This window comes from Tasmannia lanceolata, unplaced genomic scaffold, assembly GCF_043159265.1.
Source record: "Tasmannia lanceolata isolate RefF3 unplaced genomic scaffold, GAP_Taslan_0.1 ptg000037l, whole genome shotgun sequence".
In the NCBI taxonomy this organism is placed as follows: Eukaryota; Viridiplantae; Streptophyta; class Magnoliopsida; order Canellales; family Winteraceae; genus Tasmannia; species Tasmannia lanceolata.
In genome coordinates this window covers 47,392,092-47,416,311 of record NW_027518714.1, presented here as the reverse complement: position 1 = coordinate 47,416,311, position 24,220 = coordinate 47,392,092, and the positions used below count along the sequence as shown (strand labels likewise).

General features: G+C 40.1%; 1 protein-coding gene across 1 annotated transcript in view; it reads left to right on the top strand.

Annotated features, from left to right (window-relative positions):
- Positions 1-18,813, top strand: part of LOC143861794 (protein-L-isoaspartate O-methyltransferase-like) — a 45,472-nt gene extending 26,659 nt beyond the window's left edge. Inside the window, exons 3-4 of the mRNA XM_077372723.1 lie at positions 16,959-17,123; positions 18,458-18,813. Coding sequence (XP_077228838.1) covers positions 16,959-17,123; positions 18,458-18,708 — 416 coding nt within the window. The 3' untranslated portion in view covers positions 18,709-18,813. The remainder of the gene's footprint in view (positions 1-16,958; positions 17,124-18,457) is intronic.
- Positions 18,814-24,220: the final 5,407 nt, after the last annotated feature.

The window sequence follows — 24,220 nt, the reverse complement described above, 5'->3', positions numbered from 1 at the left end:
AATCCGAAAATATAGTTTTAATAAATATATATTAACTGTTTTTATTTTCTAGATTATTTAAATCTGAAAATATAGTTTTAATATAAAAAATTCAACTGTTGGGTTGCCGTTATTCATGATCTCTACTACCTATATATATAATTGTGAAAGATAAAAAATTATATAGTTTGATTTATGTGCATAAATTTATTATCGAAAAAAAATTAAGATTTAGATATTATAGTATAGGCGCAACTTATTCATATGCTTAAAATTATAAATTTACACGCTTTCAATCCTTCACAATTTATCCTATAAATCTTTCACCCTAAATAAAATTACCCATTTTTCTTAAATTTTCAGATTTACTTATTTATTTATACACATACACATACATAAATTTCTATTTTCAGATTTTATATAAATATCGTGCATGAGGGGGTGTTTTGAAAATGACCAAAGAAAGGGGAAAAGTAATGACTTTTGCCAAAGAGGACAGAAATGCCCTTATGGCTTATTAAAATCATCTTCAGCATTCATTTCACTTTTGCTTTACACAGGGAAGTGATATATTTGCCCCCTTTTGTACTTGGGACAGCCCCCTCTAGGGTATTTATGAATTCTCTTTTACACTATGTGGCTATCCCAAGTAAAAATAGCGGGCGAATATAGCATTTCACCTGTAAAAATGGGGATCCACCCCGCTCTGCCCCGCACGGGACGGGGATGGGGACAGGGATTTGAAAAATTCCCCGAAGCGGGGACGGGGCGGCGATGGGGATCGCTCTGGGCCCGCCCCCGCCCGGCCCGCCCCGATTCAATATCTTACATTATGCCATTATAAGTACATAACCTGGATTATAAAAAAAATTATATTTTTAAAATTTCAAATCTGCCCTTTTGGCCTTTGTCTTTTAGTGTGCGGGTCGGGGATGGGGCAGGGATGGGGATCAAATATTCCCCGTGGGGCGGGGATGGGGACGGGAACGGAGAATGGAACATCCGCCCCGACCCGCCCTGTTGCCCGCCCTAGTTTTACACTAGGAAGTGATATATTCGGCCCCTTTTTTGCTTAGGACAACCCCTTCTAGTGTATTTATGAATTCTCTTTTACACTATAGGGGTTGTCCCAGTAAAAATAGGAGGGGCGAATGTATCATTTCACTTGAACTTTATGTTTTGCTTTGGTAAGTGATATATTCACCCCCTTTTTTACTTGGGACAACCCCCTCTAGTGTATTTATGAATTCTCCTTCACACTATAGGGTGTTGTTCCAAGTGAAAACAAGGGGTGAACATATCATTTCTCTCTTTACGGTGGGAAGTGATATATTTGCCCCCTTTTTTACTTGGAATAGTCCCCTCTAGTGTATTAATGAATTCTCTTTTAGACTATAGGGGATGTCCCGAGTAAAAACAAGGGGCAAATAGTAGTTTTACCACTCGAACCACTATTAGGCCCTCTGAACCACTAATTAGAACTATTTAGACAGCCTTAACCACTATTTAGGATGTTTGAACCACTATTAGTCCCTCTGAACCACTAATTAAAACTCTTTAGACAGTTAACCACGATTTAGGATATTTGAACCACTAATTATACAATATGAACCACTACTTAGACTCTTTGAACCACTAATTAGAACTCTTTAGACAGCTAACCACGATTTATGATGTTTGGACCATTAATTATACAATATGAACCACTACTTAGACCCTCTAAATCACTACATCTATATTAAGATGTATGAACCACTATTAGACTTACTTAGAATGTTTGAACCACTACTTACACCCTTTGAACTACTATTAGACCTATTTAGGATGTATGAACCACTATTTAGACCCTATGAACCACTGTTACACCTATTTAGAATGTTTGAACCACTACTTACACCATCTGAACCACTATTAGACCCTCTAAATAACTATGACACCTGTTTAGAACCAAGGTTTTAAATTTCGTTTCGATACCGATTTCGGACCCCCTGGAAAACGAAATTTCAAAATTTCAGCCTAAATCCAGCGAAACAAAGAAAACAGTATTTATTTGATCTAAAATTTCGGCCTTTTGTCAAAATTTAGGTAAAATATTAAAATAATTAAAAAAAACAGGTTTTTTGGATGAAATTTCGGAAAAAACGAACTTTTGCCCAAAATTCCGAAATTTTGGCCGAAATAAAACACTGTTTCGGGTAAGTGTGATTTCAGTGTCCGTCTCCACCGAAATCCGAAATTTTGGTTCTAAATTTCGGATTTTGGTAAAAATTTAAAACCTTGTTTAGAACCTTTGAACCGCTATCAGACCTTCTGAACCATTATTTATACACTCTGAACCACTATTAGACCCTATGAACCACTATTAGACTCACTATTAGACACTATAAACCACTATTAAATACTATGAACCACTACTTACACCCACTACTTCATAGGGTCTTAGTGGTTCATAGCGTCTAATAATGGGTCTAGTGGTTCATATGGCCTAATAGTAGTTCAGAGTGTATAAATAGTGGTTCAGAGTGTTTAATAGTGGTTTAAAGGTTCTAAATAGGTCTAATAGTTATTCAGAGGGTCTAATAGTGGTTCAAACATTCTAAATAGGTGTAACAGTGGTTCATAGGGTCTAAATAGTGGTTCAAACATCCTAAATAGTGGTTAAGAGTGTCTAAATAGTTCTAATTAGTGGTTCAGACGTTCTAATAGTGGTTCGAGTTGTAAAACTACTATTCGCCCCTTGTTTTTACTCAGGACATCCCCCTGTAGTCTAAAAGTGAATTCTAAATACACTAGAGGGGGCTATTCCAAGTAAAAAAGGGGGCAAATATATCACTTCCCACCGTAAAGAGAGAAATGATATATTCACCCCTCGTTTTCACTTGTAACAGCACCCTATAGTGTGAAGGAGAATTCATAAATACACTAGAGGGAGTTGTCCCAAGTAAAAAAGGGGGCGAATATATCACTTCCCAGTGCAAAACATAAAGTTCAAGTGAAATGATATATTCGCTCCCTATTTTTACTTGGGACCAAGGTTTTAAATTTCGACCGAAATCTGAAATTTCAAGTTTCGGTCGATACCGAAATCAAAATTGGGTTAACTCAAACTTTTTTGTCTCCTCCAGACTTTTCCTACGGGCCTTTGGGCTGGGCTTTTACGGAAGCTGCTTTGGGCCCTGTTTGTCAGTCGCCCATATCTTTAATTTCTGAGGGGATATTTAATAAGTCTATTCCTAGCTGTATTGAGAGGGAGCTGCCTTTTTGCTCCCCTGGAGAATATTCCCATCTCGAAGTTTCAGGTAGTGTTAACCATGAATTTCTCTCTTCGCCCTTATTAAGCCACTCTCGGTCTCAGGTAAGCTTTCACGATAAGATCCTTGCGAGTGGGATAAGTGCTCGCCTGGTTTTTGAAAAGGATTGGGAAGAGAAGGGGGTTTCTGAGGCTGCTGAAGTGTCATCTGGCGCAAATTTGGTGCGATGGGCTTCGAAAGAAGTATTGTATGAACAAGAAGGTGCAGAGCAATCCGATTCTCTGATTTCTACGAAAGCCTTCTGTTTTTCATGGCGCTGTGGTCGGAAGAACCTTTTGATTGACCTTAGTGGGTTGAGTAGCTTGGTGAATTGTTTTTTTAGCCTTCACAGGGAGTATCCTTTTCGATTCTTAGTCACGATTTCTGCTAAAGGTGTCAATTATGACTTCAACTCAAGCCTTGGCAGGAGGTTGGAATCATCTTCTCTGTTGCGGATGTCCTCGCATATTGAAGGAAATTTAGGGCTGGTCCCTGTTTTGAACCTTCGAAAGGATCTAGTTGAGTTCATGGTAGACCACACCCTGAGCATAAGTAAGAGATTGGGTTTGGTTTATGCGGGTCCTGAGGATCAGTATCGAGTTGAAATTCAGGTAGCAGAACAAAGAGATGAAGGCAGGAATTCTTGTTTTAATGGGTCTACAGCTTATAGCTCGAGTCGAACGGATAGGGAATTACTTCGTTTAAAATCGAATATTAATTATGATTCGGGATCTAGTGGGAAGAGCCTTCTCTCGAAGAAGAAAAGAAGGTATTCCGATGCTAGAGTGGGGAAGATGCCTTCTATTTAAGTGATATCATGAAGATTCTTTCTTGGAATGTTAATGGTCTGGGGTCCCAGGAGAAAAGATTACAGGTTAAAGAACTGCTAAAAGTTTGGAAACCAGAGGTAGTCTGCATTCAGGAAACAAAAATGGCTTCCATTAGTAGCTTGGATATCAGAAGTTTAGGTTTTAAAAAAGAGTGGGATTTTGTTTTCTTAGCTTCTAAAGGGGCATCGGGAGGTTTGCTGTTAGCCTGGGATAGTGTTTCTTGGTCTCGACAGGAGGTGTGGTATGGAGACTTCTCCTTATCAGTTTCTCTTCAAAAGGTAGTGGATAAGTCTGATTGGCTCTTCTCTGGAGTCTGTGGTCCATTTACCTCTACCGAAAAAGGCCTTTTTTGGGAAGAATTGGTCAAGGTCAGAGAGTGTTGTTCTCATCCTTGGTGTATTGGGGGTGATTTTAATGAAATTAAGGCAGTAGGGGAGAGGTTAGGGTGTACTAGAGTCACTAATAACATGAAGGTTTTCTCTGATTTTATAGCAGACAATGAATTAGTTGACCTTCCCTTGAGTGGTGCCTCTTTCTCTTGGGCCAGAGGGCAGTGTAGAAGTAGGCTGGACAGATTCTTGATTTCTGGGAAGTGGTTGGAACTCATCCCTGAGGTTTTTCAGAAAGCGCTTCCTCATTTGGTGTCGGATCACTGTCCAATTCTATTAGATCCTCGAATGGAATCGTGGGGTCCATCTCCTTTTAGATTTGAAATTGCTTGGTTGGAGTCTCCCCAGATGGAGGAGAGGTTAGGGGGCTGGTGGTCTTCTTGTCATGTGGTAGGCCGCTCGGCTGACATTGTTATTGGAACCAAACTGAGATTTGTTAAGGCAAAATTGAAGGCGTGGGTCAAGGAGAGAAAGCTTCGTGATCACGGGCGTAAGCGATGGCTGGAGAATCGAATGGTAGAATTAAATGCTCTGGGGGAGTGTGGTCTTGCTTCGGAAAAGGATTGGGAGGACCTGGGAAGGGTTAGCCTCGAGCATAATAGTTTGCTGCTTCAGGAAGAAATAACCTGGCGTCAAAAATCTAGAGTTAAGTGGATTGTAGAGGGTGATAAAAATACTGCCTATTTCCATGCTATGGCTAGTGTCCATAGGAGAAGGAATAGAATTGAAACTCTGGTTGTGGCAAGGGGAGAGAGTTGATAACAAGGGTGAAGTTTGACAGTTTAAGTTTAGGGGAAGTTGCAAACTTGGAAGTTGCTTTTACTGAGGAGGAAGTAAAGAAAGGTTTATTCTCTTTGGCTAAAGATAAAGCTCCTGGTTCGGACGGATTCTGTTTGGCTTTCTTTCAAGTCAGTTGGGAAGTTGTTAAATCGGATCTGATGAGTTTTTTCCAAGAATTTTTTGAAGGGCTTGCCCTCGACAAAGGAACTGGGGCAACCTTCATTACCCCAATACCAAAGGTAGAGGGGGCTTCAAAGGTGTCGGAATTTCGGCCGATAAGCTTAGTCGGTTGTTTATATAAAGTATTGGCAAAAGTTTTGGCGGATCGCCTCAAATTAGTTCTTCCCTCCTTAATATCAGACAGTCAAAGCGCTTTTGTTAATAAAAGACAAATTCTGGACTGTTCTCTTATTGCAAACAAAGCTATTGACGCCTACAGGCGTAGCGGTCAAGGAGGAGTATTGTGTAAACTTGATATGGAAAAGGCTTACAATCGGGTCGAGTGGGAGGCTCTGGACTATAGTCTTGGAAAAATGGGTTTTGGTTCTCGGTGGAGAGGTTGGATTAGAGCTTGTGTATCTTTTGCTTGGTTCTCTGTCCTCATTAATGGCTCTTCCAAGGGTTTTTTCAAATCATCTAGGGGGCTAAGGCAAGGGGATCCTCTATCTCCCTTTCTCTTTGTGATTGTTGCAGAGTCTCTTAGCCGGCTTTTGAGAAAAGGTAGTGAGTTGAGACTTTTTGAAGGTTTCTTAATCGGGAGTAATAAAGTGGAGGTTTCGCTCCTTCAATTCGCAGATGATACGTTGCTATTCTGTGCTCCAGTTTTCTCTCAGATATTGAATCTTAAAGCCATCTTAAGGTGTTACGAGATGGTTTCGGGCCAAAGAACTAATTTTTCGAAGTCATGGTTATATGTTATAAATGTTACTTCTTCCGAAGCCTCTGTCTTTGCTAGGATTCTGGGGTGCTCTTTGAAGTCTTTGCCTGCTTCTTATCTTGGCCTTCCTTTGGGGGTGGGAAGACCGAATAAATTATTCTGGAATCCAATCATCCATAGAGTTGAGAGGCGTCTAGACACCTGGAAACGTAATTTGATTTCTAAAGGTGGGTGGTTAGTTCTCATCAAAGCAGTTCTATCAAGTATTCCAATTTATTTTCTCTCCTTGTTCAAATGCCCAGTGAGTGTAGCCCTCAGAATTGAACAGATTCAAAGGCGGTTTTTGTGGGGGGGCTCTCTTCCCTCTGGTGGAATCCCCCTGGTTAAGTGGAGTTCTGTGTGCCTCCCTCTGAAAAATGGAGGGTTAGGGATTCGGAGAATAAGAGGCTTTAACATGGCTTTATTGGGCAAGTGGTTGTGGCGGTTTGGGTCAGAACCCTCTGCTTTATGGGTAAGAGTATTAGGGAGCAAATATGGGGTGAGGGAAGGAAATTGGTGTACTGCGGATAATTTTAAGTTCAAAGGTCTCACTGTTTGGCGGGATATTTTGAAGGTTGAGGTTCCATTCTCCAAAGGTATTCGCTTTAAAGTTTATGTTGGGGATAGAATTCGTTTCTGGTCAGATCCGTGGTGTTCAGCAGCTCCTCTCAAGGAAATGTTCCCTGATCTGTACCTAGTGTCTTCTCAAAAGACGGGATGGGTGGCAGATTCTTTTGAAAGGGTGAACTCAGTAGTGGTTTGGAAGCCGCAGTTCAGACGAAATTTTTTTGATCGGGAGTTGAATTCAATCCTTGAATTAATGGCCTTGATTGAAGGGTGTTACATTAAGAAGAGTGTGAGTGATTCCCGCGTATGGTTTTGGTGTACATCCGGATTTTTCTCTGTTAAATCATTCTATCATCAGTTGGTGTGTAGCGAAGTGGAGGCTCCTTATGCTTCGATCTGGAATTTCTCTTGCCCGCCAAGGATTTCCTTTTTTGCATGGGCAGTATGTTGTGGTCGTATCCAGACAGTAGACTTCCTGCGCAAGAGAGGGATGATTTTGGTCAACCATTGCCCCTTATGTTCTTCAGATGGTGAATCCATTAATCATCTTTTCATTCACTGTAAATTTGCTCGAGATATATGGGGTTATATTCTATCTCGCTTTGGGGTATCTTGGGCTCTCCCTAACACCCTATCTGATTTCATTAAAAGCTGGGAATGGTGCCCCTGGAAAAGTAAGGGTAAGTTGCTATGGAAGATGTGTATGGTGGCTTCATGGTGGTTCATTTGGAAGGAAAGAAATTCCCGAGTGTTTGAAGGTGTGGCAAAATCGTCTTACTGGATATTTATCAATATCATTTCCGAGGTTATTTCTTGGGCTAGAAGCATACCTATGTTTCATTTCGTCTCAGTGTATGATCTTTGGGAAGGTTGGCAGACTATTTGCCAGGAGGGGAACAACAAAGTTACAATTAATCAACCTTGGCTCCCTCCTCCTGAGGGAATGATAAAGATGAATTTCGATGGATCCTCTCTTGGCAATCCTGGTGATGCAGGGATTGGGGGTTTATGCAGAGATTCCAAGGGGGATGTTCTCTGGGCTTTCTCGGGCCCCATTGGAGTGGCGGATTCGAATGAAGCGGAAGTGAGAGCTGTTCACTGTGGGATTAAGTCGTTGGATATGTCTGTGATAGATAAGGTGATTGTGGAAGGGGACTCCTCTAATGTTATTCTTTGGCTTCTGGGTGCGGCCTCTCCTCCGTGGCGTTTTTTATCTCTCTTTGAGGAACTAGATGATTTAGTTGTTCTCTCGTCTATATCCTTTAGGCATGTGAGGAGATCAGCTAATTCAGAGGCTGACTCCCTAGCTCGGAGTGGTGTATTTAGGCCTAGATTGGAGCGGTTTGATTTTCTCCCTCCTTGATTTTGTATTTTCTTTCTCTCACTATTTCTGTATTTTGCTTTGAACCAGCTCGGTTCTTAATATATTCCTTTCCTATTGTCTCAAAAAAAAAAATTTCGCCCGAAATTTCATTTTCCTGAAATTTTAGGGAAGATCACGTTAAAATCTGATTTTATTCATTATTTAATACTTCCTTGAAATTTCAGGCTGGATAAAATCAAGCCTTTTCTGATTTCGTCGGATTTCGTGAAAAAATTCGGTTTCGGTGAGGACCAAAACGCATTCCCAAACCGAAATTTAAAACCTTGCTTGGGACAACCCCTATAGTGTAAAAGAGAATTCATAAATACACTAGAGGGGGTTGTCCCAAGCAAAAAATGGGGCGAATATATCTTTTCCTACTGTAAAACGTAAAGAAAAAGTGAAATAATATATTTGCCCCCTATTTTTACATGGGACAACCACATAGTGTAAAAGAGAATTCATAAATACACTAGAGGGGGCTGTCCCAAGTAAAAGTGGGGGCAAATATATCACTTCCATGTGTAAAATGTAAAGCAAAAGTGATACGATTGCTGAAGATGACTTTAAAAAGCCATAAGGCTCTGTTCACTTGTTTTCCCGGGAAAGGAAAAGAAAAGGTTTCCCGGGAATCTGACGTGGCAAAAGGAAAAGAAATACCGAGAAACTGTGCAGGAAATTGTTTCCCACAGTTGTTCACTTGCGCAGGAAATCCCGGGAAATTGTGCAGGAAAAGGTTTCCTACGCCTGTTCACTTGCGAATCTATTTCTAGAAATGTAGAGCATCCCTTATATCCTTTGGTTAATAGATTGCTAATGTGGTGCATTATTTACCCAAAACATGTGTAATCACTATTTACCCCTCTGGCTGCACAGTGTTATTAAAGTTACATGAACTTAACTTTTGCCTGATTGTTTACGCCCTTTTTTTTTTCTTTTTTGAATCCAAAACTGATTATTGGACTCAAAATTGCATTTAAACGAATCCAGTAATCAGTTTTGGTCTCAAAATCAATCTCGAAATCCCAAACGAACACGGCCTCTTTTTTTTTTAATGATGCTTGGAGATGTTTGTTAATACATTGATGTTTGTGGAGTGGTGTAGTTAAGGCTGGGGAAGAACGGTGTGGAGGAAGTAGTTGGGTTGGGACCTCTCTCTGACTACGAAAAGCAAGGTCTGGAAAATCTCAAGCCTGAACTCAAATCCTCAATCGAGAAGGGGATCAAGTTTGCCAAAGAGAATTAATTTATTGAACCATAGGGCTCCGACCCCACCCCCAAATTTGGATGTGTATTAGGAGGTTCCCATTAGACATTTTAGTGTTTTACCCCTTTCTAGGGGGACCTTGCGGAATTAGCTGTTCTCGGCTGCAGCAACTTGAAATCTGCTCAATAAGTTCCAATGGAGAGGTACACTGATAATAATGTTATTTTCCCCTAAATTGAAATCAAACTCATGATTTGAATCAGGGGTTCACGAAAAACACATCCATTAACCTATTCCTAATGATTCATGAGTGCGGAACGGATTTTATGTGTTAATTGGAATTTTTTCTTTGGACCATTTTACAACACAAAATAGCATTATGAATGGCACTTTCCATCCATTTAAGAGAAGCCCATTTGTTGAGGCAGAATAAAAGGAAAATTAAAACAGAGCACACTTGCATTCATAATTGAGTAAATCTATAAAACCTTTTTTAAAAGCATAGGCATGGCTTCAATTAATTCAAATTCGAAATTTGATCACAGAATAATTGTATGAATTACAAGTTTTCCTTCTGATTCTGAAGCTCTTATCATAGCTATGCGTATACACATTCACATGATTAGTGTTGTTCACTTGCATGATGCATTGTGAGTGACAAAAAAAAAGAGGAAATGCACAGACAAAGACATTCATTTGTAACAGAAAATGCAAGATCATACATTTAAGTTGGTTTAGATAGTTACAATTGGGAGATTGGAACAGGCTAAAATCTCCACTGATTTGGTATAGAAAGAAACAGAGTTTAAAAAACCGGGTGAAGCTAACTCAATTCCATAGGGCAGTGGTGGGCTTGAGTCAATTTAGGGGATAACTTCACTTTTAATAAACCCAGAAACAAACTCAATGAGATTTTCCGAATAGTTGATCAGGTTTCTACATTTCAATTGATCCACATATTAATGAGTTGACTAGCAGTGGAAAAAAGGACAAAAGAATGGCTACTATGTCATGTTTACAGCCCAGAAAAAGCACATAGAAGTTTTGAATCATCTTGAACTCGGGACCTCAAGTCCAACTCAGGTTTCAAGGTTGTATAGTCTATACCCTGACCTCAATGCACCCTGACATAACCTGAATGCACCCTCTTCCAATGTTCTCATAAGAAGTTGAAGTGGCCTCCACAATTCTTCGTCAACTTGAGAGTGAGGGTACATTGACCATCAATATGATCTAAACTGACAAATTTCGCTAAGCTACCTTGAAACAAGCAGCAATAACCACCCTTCCAACTTTTGTAGAATGCATAGTTAATGTGGCAGAAACAGTAAATTACTGCATAGCTGTACTCAAGTTTTCCCCCCACCAATCTGTTATCTGTTACACCCTTCACACCCAATAAACATAAATGGATTGCATTCAACTGGGAAGATTAAAATCTTCTGCAATCCAGGGGGCTCTTAATGAGGAATGTGAACATCTTTAAATGTGCAGTTATGTGTCTGACACTATTGGCAGTTGTTCCATTGAGTTTTTTGAAAGCCAAACAGTATTGGCACTGCCACCCAGTGTTTCTCTTCTTCTCTTTTGCTTTGGATGTGAAATAGATTACATTTTTCTGAGATGGCTTTGTTCAAGCTTCTTCAATATTTTGTGTGTTTTGTGGTCGTTTTGTTTGAGTTCTCTGAATCAGCTGTTTTTATACGTTTCAACAGAGCACCCCCAGTTAGAGCAAGGTTCACTGCTGCTGTTTTTGGCTACTCTATCATGGACCCAGATGGGCATAATCCTTTTATGAATAATGGGTGTTCCATATATTTCTAAAATTTCCTACTTTATTAACACATGAAAAGAATAACTTCAATCAATCCTATTCAATCTTTACTTAAAGAGGGACCTTCAATCTATGATAATATCTCTCTATATTAACCATAATCGTATCATTTCCATATGAATCTCAGAAAGAAAGGAAAAAAATCCCAAGAATATTTTTCTTGCAATCCAGACAGGGAATCAACAGCAGAGAAAGGAATCAAATTAAATCCAAAAAAAAAAAAAACCAACATAAGAGCTTCAAGAAGACCCAAAAGAGAAATCCCCAAAACAACAACAAACTTCTAAACATCAACAAACTTCTCCTGCCAACAACGACTGACAAAATTTTATATTTCAACACATCTAATAACAAGTTACCACCCTTAAAGCTAGGCATGCCACCCATGTCAGTTTGTCCTACATGAAAAAAAAAAAACTTTAAACTAAGTCACATGGTTACAAATGTCTTAATTTATCGGTGGCGAAAACTAACTACATGATGAACCCGTCACATCAGAACTTGTCGAGCCTTGGGAATCCAGATGAAGGTGGTTGGTCTCTGCTTTCCTATCTTCTCTGGGCCCACTATTGGCTTGTATAAATGCTCGAAGGGCAACCTCTGCCTCATCCCTAGTACCGTAGGACCGGTAGCAGGCTCCACTAAACTTGTTCACTTGATCGTGACAGTCTTGCCAACTATCATATACACCTACCTGCCTTCCCTTGAAGACCACATAAAATTTTATTTTGCCCATTAACCTACAAGAATTCAATTCAAAATAATATAATGAAAATAACATACAAGTACAAATAACCACCACTGACATAAACAACATAACCATAGTTTGTCATCATACCATCAATTTCTCACCACCTACATAAGCAACAGAAACCTGCTGGACATACCCACCAACATAACCAAAAGTTTTAAACATAACCGTATCCAAACAACACAACATAACCAACCATAACAGTATCCAACCATAACATCAACCATAAACAGAACCCAAAAAAACATAACATGAGTTTCCCACCACTAACATAAGGTTGAGAACCCACCATAACAATATCCAAAAAACCTAACTTCAAAATAAGAAATAGTCAACCCACCATCAAAAGAGCGAAATACTGGAACGACCAAAATAGCGATAACTACCTCGTGACGTCCCTCGTCCTCCAGGGAAAGGAAGACCTCAGCTTCCTTATGATGGTTATGGAGGTACATGTAGGCTCTAACCCGCTCCCTGTTGGTGAAACTCTCCATGCTCATCATCGAGTCTTTAAGATGACTGAGGTCGTTCACCTCGGCAGTCGATGTGATGGCATCAGCCATCATCCTGATACTGTCGGACAACCTATCCATATTTTTTCCAAGCTTTCCATCTGCATCCCGCGTCCTCTTTCCGCTGCTACCTGGAGTAGGCGCTTTCACAGGGGATGAGTCACTGAACCCCATGCTAGCGTCTTTAACAGGAGAAGAATGGCGTGATCTGGAACATCGTGGAGGACCTGGAGGAGTACCTACAGGGGGGAATCTGTCGGCCATATCGTCGAGCCCCACTGGGTCGCTGGAAGGAAAAGTACCCAACTCATCCTGGGAAGGGGCATGGCTGTCGTCAAGAAACTCTCCTGTAGCATAATCCTCCCCAAACACATACTTCCATTCTTCATAAAGGGGGTAACGGGTGTTAAAGAACCGAAGGTGTCCGGGACTACTCTGGAAAAAAATGGTGTAATTGTAAGTAATGAGTGGAAACTGATTACAGAGAAAAACAAATCATAAACAACTCTGTTGGAGATTACCTGCAGGTAATCATTCTTCACTTCATTCTCAACACTTATTTTGCATTGTATTGTATCCCACCAAAAACCGCTGCGACTGAGGATAGTGTGAAGAATCCTGTAATTGGTTTTCATTGTCTTCATTCTGTTCCTCACATGATCTTTCGTGATATCCCTACCAATTCTAATGGTAAGATCCTGTGCCACCGCGTTTAATGCAAGCTCTTTAAACCCGTTAGCAATCTTGTTGCCCAAGGGAACCTGATGAGCTAAGCTTGTAACAAGTAGTCTATCCTCATCCTCTCCCCAGTGATTTTTTTTCCTCCCCTTCGACACCCCTGAAGTAGACGCCATCTTACCTGTGACATTGTTCATTTATGAAACATGATATCATCAAACAGAAGACGCAAAAGTAGTACTAAAAGCAAACAAAGTAGTACTAAAAGCAAATACGCATTCATCCAAAAGACAAAGTAATAAAAGCAAAGTGTAATAACAGCAAAGTATTCGCGAGTGAACATAGTTACAACCCAAAGACAGATAATAAAATATAATAGTAAACAACAGATCATCCTAAGTATGACCACGGCGTGCCTCGAAATCACGCCACAAATGATCCATAATGCCTGTACGGATCAGTCCTCCTGCTCTCACATCCTCGGCCCTAGAAATAGGGGGCAAAGGAAGCGGTGGCGGAATCTCCTCCGGAGGGGCTACTGCCAACTCACGGTCAACCACTTCAATGTACCCATCGTTTGGCATCTCCCTCCTGATGTGGTTGTGGACGCAGCAACAGGCTAACACAATGTCCACCTGCCGTTTTAAAGAATACATGGGTGGTGAATTTATTATGGTGAATCGCTTCTTCAGGACCCCAAAAGTTCACTCGATTACATTCCTAACCCTTGAATGCCTCTGATTATATAACTCCTCAGGGGATCGAGGCCTGTGCCCCCTGATCTCGTTCAAGTGGTAACTAGGGCCGCGGAATGGAGTTATAAAATGAGCTAGGCATGGGTACCCAGCATCGGCAAGGTAGTGTTTTCCTGCACTCACAAGAAGGATTATGTCTAAGTTTCATAACTCAGACCATAAACTAAAGGTAAGGTCAGGTGTAAAAAATAAAGTCTTAAGTACCGGGTGGACACGGAATGGGTTTTGCGAGTGATAAAGCGGATGCCAAGACCCGTGATTCTGATGCCGACCCCTCCCACCCAGCTAACACGTAAGTGAACTTCATGTCGAAGTCACATGCAGCGAGCACATTCTGAGATGGGTATCCCTTACGACACCAAAATCTGCCATTCAACTCTGCACTTACTCTTGCATGTATGTGAGTCCCGTCGATTGCACCAATGCAATCCTACAATGTAGACATTAAACATCAGGATACGTCAGCATATGAACCTAAGGCCCTAATCAATTACTAAGAAATACAGAGGTAATGCTTGCTACCTTAAAGTAGGGCATCCAGTTCTGATTTCCAGCGATTTGATGTGGTGTCTCCGTTGAAGGAGGTAAGATGAACAAGTGCCGGATATTTAGCACGGCATCCAAAACCTTGTTAAAATACTTCGAAACCGTCGCCCCTGACCGTCTAATTACTGCCCTAACATGGCGGTTCCTATCGCTGTGACCAAGTATTTGTAAGAAAATGGCCACTTGTTCCTCGACACAACAGTGGATTGTGTCTTCGAGTAGAGCCGTGTTTCTTAAGATGGCCACAAAAGTGCGGAAGCAGCGAACATCCATACGAAGCACAGCGACACAGTGATTCTCTGCATGTGTGATACGTGTAACATATTCCCTGTGGGTTAGATACCCTGATTCGTAAGGGGCTCTTGTCCTGCGCTGAAGGTTTCGTCTAATCCTAAATAATAATGCAGACGCCGTAGCCATAACTACCGCTGCTGCTCGAACAATCATCATCCTCCTATTTACTGCTTCTCGCGGCATGATGGTAGCCCTACAACACCCACAATCCCCTTTCAGACAAAACATCGAAGCTCCCAACCACCACCTCCCATTCAAACATAGGCACCACATAGGAAGCAATCCCAAGCATAGATAATAAGAAGCCCCAAACACGACATGGAATGGGGCTTATAGGAGAAAATATACCTCAAGATCCGAACAGTAGTAGTAAGACTGAAAGAGGGAGAGAGAACAGAAACGCCGTTCGGTGCCGGAGAGAAGAGTCTACCAAAAAAAGAAGAAAGATGTATGAGAAGGGACTTTTGAAACAACACAACACATATGAAAGTAATGAACAAATTGCTATTAAACAATATATAATTTTAAACTATCAAACATCATAACCAAAAGGAAAACAAAATGACTGGTGATAATCAGTAGGAAATGAACAAAGGCAATTTTCTTTTCCTAAAGAGGTTAAATTCCAATGTGAAGGTTAAGCTTAGATGGATGGTCAGCAACACCTCATCAAAAACATGAAACCAACACAGGCAAATGGCACATCACTACAATATTCTGCTAGTGCCGGTTCTTTACATGGATCAGCCACAAATAAACTATTCTCAGGCCAAAGCTTCTAATACAGAACTTTGGCATTTTTCAACAACCAATTGGCCCATATGCTCAAATTATACCTACCAATTGGCCCATCTGCTCACAATTTTCACCAGTGAAAATCTAACTTTACAAAAGCAAAAAAAGTGCTGAAATCAGACCCTGACCTTACAAACCCTTCAACTTCAAATTCAAGGCTGAAGGGGAGAGCCCTACGAAACATAAATCAAACCCTAATCCTATAAAAGTAAGCTCAAACCCTAACCTTACAAATCTTAAAGGAAAACCCTAACCCTAGAAATCTAAAATGAAACCCTAACCCTACAAATCTGAACCCAAACCCAACTGAAACCCTAGAAATATCAAATAGAAAGCAAAAAAGGAATAAAACGAATCCCCTTCTTACAGAGCACATGGCACAATCCAAAAAAATGAAAAAAGAAGAGAGGAAGAAGACGATGGAGGTGGCCTACCTGAGATGGCTGAAGGGGAGAGTCGTTCGTCGTCCCGAGGAAGAAGACGGTGGGTTTTTTTGCCCACGAAGAAGGCTGGGTTTTCTCTCCCACGAGAATGAGAAGAGTCATTTTTTTTCTCTCACCACCGTGGAAAGCAAAATCGCACTAAATTAGTGGGATTTGGTTTCCCACAGATGTGAGAAACGATTTCTACCCACGTCATTTTTCGTATTTCCACGTAATTTTTGCCACTTTCCACCTAGGTTGGGGGGTTTTCTCAGGAAAGCAAGTGAACATCCTTACTTCAGGTTTCTCGGGAAAAAATGGGGTGTTTTCCCTGGATTCGTTTTCCCGAGAATGCAACTGAACAGAGCCTAAGGGCATTTCTATCATCTTTGGCAAAAGTCGTTACTTTTCCCCTTTCTTTTGTCATTTTCAAAACACCCCATCATCCATGATATTTGAGGAAAAAAGCCCATTTTTCCAGTCATTTTCCCTATTAAATATTAATTTTAAAAAATTGGTAAGTTGTGATGTCCTCATTTTAGTCATCTCTCTGCTCAATGTAAGTAATGCCTTCAAGTGCATGCATTGTGATTGACTGTTCCACACCTCCACCTCTGAAAACAGTGGTGGATATCATTTCCCTATGCATATCTTTAGCTATGTAGAAAACAGAAATATATTAAAAATATATATGTAGGGATATTGAACTATGAGAAGAAAAGATGAATTGAGTATTCTCTATTGCCTCTTTTCTGTTGTGTCTGTAATTCGTGTATGACATATATCTGATGTGGAACTAAGTATCTGTTACTTGGGTTTGGCTCTGCAAGGTATTTTGCTCATTGTTTGATTTTGTGACGACCTCTTTCTTCAAACTAGCTGATACCATTCATCGATCTGTTTGAAAAGTGACTTGGGTTAGTTCTATATTTTCATCATTGGGAATGTATTAGTGTGGTATATGAATCCTCTCTGGTTATTCCCTAATTTCTTCTTTGATGATTACTGTAGCTTTAACATTTGCATAAGTTGATCTTGTGATTTGTGCAGGAACTGGATATTTGACAGGATGCTTTGCAATGATGGTGGGGCCAGGAGGTCGGGCAGTGGGTGTAGAGCATATTCCTGAGCTGGTTTCTAATTCCATTGAAAATCTCAAAAAAAGTGCAGCAGCATCACTGTTGAAAGAAGGTTCCCTCTTGGTGCATGTTGGTGGTATGTTCAAGTACAAATCGTTTTATAGGGAAGTAAAATAAATGAAGGGAAGTGATATATCTGCCCATTTTGATTACTTGGGACACCCAGCGGCAATGTACGTGGCAATCAGACCCACTGAATCCTTCTTACATGAAGTACATCAGCCCCTCTGCAGTCATTGATACACTGCTGCTGGGTGTCCCAAGTAATCAAAAGGGGCGGATATATCACTTCCCTAAATGAAACCTAACCTGTTGATCCAGCGGAGGATAAGACATGCAAATCTGCTGGGTCAGGAGTTTAACTCCCACTGACCCCTAATATTTACTAAATTTGCATGACCAGGACAGATGGTTATCTGCAACGATAGGAGAACCTCAGTAACATAATGCACTACCACTATCTAGATGGTAGTAACGGCCAATGGAAGTTTAGGCCATGTCCGGCAGCCAGGAATTTTTTTTCATGATAAACTGGTGTCTCCGAGTGATGAAGAGGGGTTGGGTGGGTGGGAGAAGAGATTTGATGGGGCCGATTGAGATGAGGTTGTGAAGTGGCTAAAAATCAGGAAATAGTGGATCGGATTTTGAGTAGAGTTTTTTGTTTCCTGATTTTCTGCCACCTCTCACCACTTGGAGACACTAGTTTCTTGTATTTTGTTTCCTGATTTTTAGCCACTTCACCTGCCCAACTCCCCTCTCTCTCTCTCTCTCTCTCTCTCTCTCTCTCTCTCTCTCTCCACTTGGAGATACCAGTTTATCATGAAAAAAATTCATGGTAGCTAAAGGTGCCGTTAAAATATCTCAGCTGATGGGGCATGCACAACATATTGGTATGTTGTTCCCAAATGCGCTTGTGTGTGGGGAACATATTGGTCTTTTTTAATTATCAAAATAGGAGGAGCACTTCACTGACATTATTATTTGATTAATTTATCGCTAATATCTTAGACATGTTAGATTGTCTGAACTTCAGTCTGGGTCATCCATATGATGGGCCCATCTTGGATCTTCCATGTTCCAAAAATCATTATGATTAGATGATCCTGACCGCCCAACTTGTGGCTTGCATTGCACTGATATGATGATTAGGATTATCCAGTTGGTGTATTCTGCTGTATAGCTCGTCTATGCTGGGTTCTATTTGATGGGTGTTCTGAATTGATGATTCGACTATTCACATATCCCACATGCTAGTTTTACCATAAAATGTTGCAAACAAGTCGCACTAAATCATTTCTCGGCTATAATGAGGTTCTTTTTGTAGTAACACTGCCAATAGGCACTTGCACACCATGAGCAAGTTCCACACTATATTTTAGGGGTTTTTGATAGGTACTTTAATGGATGTAGATGGGAGGCAGGGTTGGCCAGAATTTGCACCCTACGATGCAATTCATGTTGGAGCTGCAGCACCTGAAATCCCACCACCTCTTATTGACCAGTTAAAGCCCGGTGGGCGAATGGTTATTCCAGTTGGAAACTTTTTCCAGGATTTGATGGTAGTAGACAAGAAGACCGATGGCTCTCTCAGCATCCAAACCAAAACTTCTGTGCGCTATGTTCCGTTAACAAGTCGAGATGCTCAGTTACAAGACTTCTAATGAAAGAAAATTTTGCTGGAGCAACAGAATCTGTTAACATGGTAACGACATGACTCAGAAAGAACAGTGGTCGTTTTATGATGTTTGTAAAGTTGTATATTAGGAGAGTGCTGTACAGTTGTATATTTGGGAGAGCTTTCTGTAACCTGCCTTGCCTTTCTCTCTTCTTTGTAAATGCTTCGTGGTAAAATGAAATTAGCTTACTTGCAGCATCTTTGTTGAATGTCTTTAGATGAGAGCAACCACACAGGCTCACTTTTGGATTCACTGATTTTCCTTTTGCTGGAAGTTCCAAATTTACTAATTTTAAGAAGGGATTTGCTAGGGAACATTGCAGAATGGCATTTTGCGGTTGGCTGTTGGATGTGAGAGCAACCACACACAGGCTCACTTTTCAGCAGATTATGTCTTATTCATCTGACGTGGCTGGTTTCACATGCAACAGCTAGCTGCGAAATGTCTTTCTGTGTTGGTCCCGGGTAAATCCCTTTTAAAAAAACTGGTTTTAAAATCCCTGGCTTATAAAATGTGTTGGTGACATCCGTTAAGGATGCCATTTTATGCCGTTTGAAATCTTGTACTTTTTTTTGGTAAATCGTACGTGTTATTTGACTAATAATTTTAGGGGAGTGATAAATCGACCCCCTTGTATGTTAAAAAAGGGGTCGATTTATCACTCTGCTAATTTTATGAACATTATCAGTTAACCAAATGAAGAGGGCGTTGGCGCAAAGTAAGGTTGCTCCATTGTGACTTGGATATCACGTTCAAGTCACGGAAACAGCCTCTCTGCAAAGCAGGGTAGGGCTGCGTACATCTAGCCCTCCCCAGACTCTGCAATGGCGAGGGCCTCGTGCACTGGGCCGCCCTTTTTATCAGTTAATCAAATGAGTTGGCAATTTCAATGACTACTTAGTTTTCCTTCAAAGATTTGTAGATACGTCTTATGCATTATAAATAATTGAGCCTCTAGCTCAGCTGGTAAAGGCTATGTTCTTTCACCCTGGGTCTGGGGTTTGATCCCAGCTTACCTTTCAAACAAAGAAAGGGCTAGGAAAACCGAGAGTACGACCGAAAAGGAGCCAAAATAATTGATTCTCCCTACAAAATCACAAGTCACTTGAGCCATCCCTATCATTTTCCTACTTTTCATATCGTTGCGTAGATGCCCTGGCCCTCCTTATTTTTCAGTAGATCCATAGCTACATCAAAAAGTTCCTGGTTATGCACTTAAAACAAGCAACTCCCTCTCACCAAATGCATGCCGAAGATAGTATGAGGCCATTTGGATACGCGGATTTTAGAATTGTGGATTTCCTCAAAATCATGGATGGGAGACTAGAGAAGAAGGAAATGTCAGTTGTTTTCTGACTTCTCTCTCTTCTTTTGGTCGAGCGAGAGAGTAGGAGATCCTCCTTTGTTTCCAAGTTTTAGAAATCTCAGGATGGGGGAGAGATTTCCTGAGATTTCTAAAACTTGGATTTCTTAAAATCCAGGATAATAAATTGTAAAATCCAGAATTTTACAGTGCTTTCGAAGTAAAACCTGGAGTCTTAATCCACGTATCCAAACAGCCCTATAATGTAGTAAAATCTAGATTTGAAAAAAAAAACAAGCAACTGAAATCAAGATCCCTTCCCAACACTAATTTGAAAATTATTCATAATATTCATTCAACAAAATACAGGATAGCATTGTTAATTAGGTAAATAGTATCTGAGCTCAAGCTCAGATAGGTTATCTGAGGTAGAGACTCAAAATAGGATGGGAGCCTATGTTGTTTGGGTTATGTTAGATGTCGGTTGTATAGGACCTAACATAGATAGGGTGTCCCTAAGAAATCATCTCCATAGGATCATGGTAAGCGTTGATTTGTGGAGGTTTAAAATGGACGGCTAGAAAATGGGTCCATTTTGTGCTTGTACAGATCGAATGGTTAGGATGATTGTATGGACATGGTTTCTTAGGAACACCCTATCTATGTCAGATGCTATGTAATTAATGGGTTGGATGAGTCAAACAACATGGTAGATGGTGTATTTATAGTGGCTAGCTAGGATACCGGCGCCCCCTTGTTAATTACTATAATACCTAAAACAACAATTAAATGGTAAACTGTATTTTGTTGAACTAATATGACAATCTGGAGCATAAAGGAAATATATGAATGGGCCAAATGGATTGTGGCCACTGATAGTTAGGCCCGAACCGATTATTGGACTCAAAATTGTTTATTGGACTCAAAATTAAACAATTTAAAGTCCAATAGTCGGTTTGGGCCAAACAATTGGGGGCCACAATCTGAAACGAACATAACCTAAGACGATGTTCGTTTTAGATTTTGAGAATCAATTTTGAGTCTAAAATTAATTATTGGACTCAGTATTAAATATAATTTTGATTTTAATAATCAATTTTGGGCTCAAATGATCAAATCCTTTCTAAAAATCTTAAGAAGAACATGGCCTTGTGTCAGCCTTTCAGTTTTCTATGAAGGGTTAAGATTATTCTCACAAAAAAAATGTTTAGTAATCTCAGCCCTTCCCAAAAAAAAGTGAAACCCGTTTAACGTCACTGTCCAATAATTCGCAAACGTGAATTGACGTCAAAAAGCATTTAAGTTCGCCACATCAAGGGCGCGAATTATCCTACAGTGGGTGCGAATTTTTCAAATCTCTTATAAAAACGCATTTAAAAGTCTCTAACTGTTCTGCATTTTGTCTCTTCATGTTCTTGGTCCTCTCTCGCGTACTTGGGGTTGGGAAGGTGAGATTTTTTCCCTTGAAACCCTAAACCAGTGCTGAAAAACCTTGAGCCAATCCAATGTTCAGTTCCCTTTTTTTATTTTTGATAATTGCTTAGTGGGTTTTTAACTGGGTAGTTTATTTTTGAATTTACAAGTTTTGAAACAATGGGAAATTGTGTTTTCCCATGGAATCTGATTGTTTCCAATCCTCTAAAAAACTGGTTTTTTTTTTCTGTCTGTTTCTTCGCATTTGCTACTTCTAAAATTGACTCTTATGTATTTATGCTTATTTAGAAGGTATGTATGCACATATTGCGCGCTACCTAGCTAATGCTAAACATGAGAAGGATAAGTTGTAGTGTGATTTTTTTTTTCTTTATAGTTGAGTTTATTTTAAGGGAGGGATTTGCATTAGGTGTTGACTGTTTATCGAGTGATTCGGTAAAGTTATCAAAAAAAAATTAAGGAAATGATCAGAACGATGGGTTGTAATATGATTTTCTTATAGTTGGCTTTTTTTTAATGGAGGGATTTGTTTTAGATGTAAAGGGAGTGTTTAGGGGAAGTTATCTAGTTACCATAATAGAGTGGGGGCTAGTCGATAAAAAGGAAGAGAGGAGGGGATGAGAGACATGGTGATTATAACTCTTCATTCTTCTTTGGAGAAACAAAGAGGTTGCCTCCTCGAAGTGGACTTTATTGATTTCAATACAAGTTTTCCTCTTTCAATACATAATACACCGACATAGGGTAGGATCACCCACCTCAAGCAAAATCTCCAAAATTTCATTTGCAAGGTTAGGTCCACGAAGAAGATCTTCCTAAAGCTTAGATAAATATGGAGTAAAGTACGTGGCTGAAATAATATAAAATCTTAGAGTTATTGGATTTCAGCCTCGTACTTTACTCCATATTTATCTAAGCTTTAGGAAGATCTTCTTCGTGGACCTAACCTTGCAAATGAAATTTTGGAGATTTTGCTTGAGGTAGGTGATCCTACACTATGTCAGTGTATTATGTATATTTCATATACTTAGATTTGTTACAAGCTTTTATTACAGTTCATTACATGGAACTTGTTTTGAAAAGGTTTCTCACTGTTTTCTTTTAGCATGTCATTCCAAATGATTGAATTGTCATTATCCATGAAATGCTTTAGTCTTAACGTGCTTCCTTATCTATATATGTATTTCATTTGAGCTTTAATTGAGACTAAAATTTCCGCATTTATTAGTTGCTCTGAATGTTGAGAATAGTTGATTGTAAAGGAGCCTTGCATGCTTGTGGGGGCGACCCTATAGGCGTGCGGCGGCTGTCACGTGCGCCTTACCTCGAATTCTGGGTTCGGGGCGTGACAGATTTCAATACAAGTCTTCCTCTTTCATTTGATTGTTTGTTTAGTGTGAATAGATTATTGAGCATTGAACAAGGTCACAGTAAAAGACGATGGGTCTCATGGGGCATGATGTTCTTCTAAGTTCAACACGAGGTGCGGCTATCATCAAATCAGAGTGCATGAAGTAAACATCCCTAAAATAGTTTTAAGAACACACACTGGGCATTATGAATTGCTTTTGGCGCCGTTCGGACTAATGAATGCACCATCTACCTTTTAGAGCCTAATGAATGAGGTATTCTTACCCAACTTAAGAAATTTCATTTTAGTATTTTTTATGACAAATTAATTTAGAATTCTTCATGAGAAAGTCATATACATCATATTGCATGTACTTTAAAACTCATGAAGGAGCACATTTTGTTTTCCAAGTATTTGAAATGCATGTCTAGAAGAGATAACATTGAATATTTGGGGGCATATCATATCCCATGAAGTGGAGTAGCAGCTAATCCTCAAACGATCACTAGCATGACTGAGTGTAGACACCCCATTTTGACCGTACCATAATCTCTCCATGATTGTTCAAAATCATATCAAATCAGTGAGATAGGACTCCAAATTTCACCTCAAGGTAAGTTAGGGTCCCAGCTAGGTCCCTGCAAAATTTCGTCGAAATCCGAGTACGTTTGCCTAGCGAACAGGCCGAGGTAAGGACCGTAGTGTAAACCAGAAAAGGGGGTGAATTTATCCGATTAGGGGAGCGAATTTATCCTTGAGCGGACGTACATTGGCCGAATAAGACACGATTTGTCTGCGCGCTTCATCAAAATTTCCGCAACCGCGCGCCCATCATTTTGGCGTGCCAATATCAGCAGCCCATATTTTCCTATAAAAAAAAAATTTCGTGCAGAAGAAAAGGGGTTTTTTTTTTTTTTAGATCTGAGAAACAGAGGGAGAGAGGATAGATCTGAGATTTCGAAACCTTATTCGTTCTTCTTCTCCGGTGGTGTTTTTCCGGTCGATCATCCGTGAATTTCCGATCAAACTCCCTCCTTCTCTGGCAGATCTCCATTTACCGGCGGATCTAAGCTCTGACGAGCTTCTTCTTCTCCGGCTACACATCCTCGATTGATTTCCATTCCACCTGTCATTAGATCTAGTGATTTGTTCACAGATCTTCCTCATCCTCATTTTCTCCGGTGGATCTCACTGGAATCCGGCAGATCTCCATGAACTCCGGCCCCGTTTTTTTTTTCTCCGATCACTTCTTTTCCCCTCTTAGCTTTGTTTTCTTCATTTTCTATCAATATAAACCCTCAGATCACAGATTGAAACCTTGAGCTTTTCATTCCGAAACCCTAACTCATATAAAACCTTAGATCTGAAATTTTGTTCTATTTTCTAAGATCTATTCTCTTAACTAACTC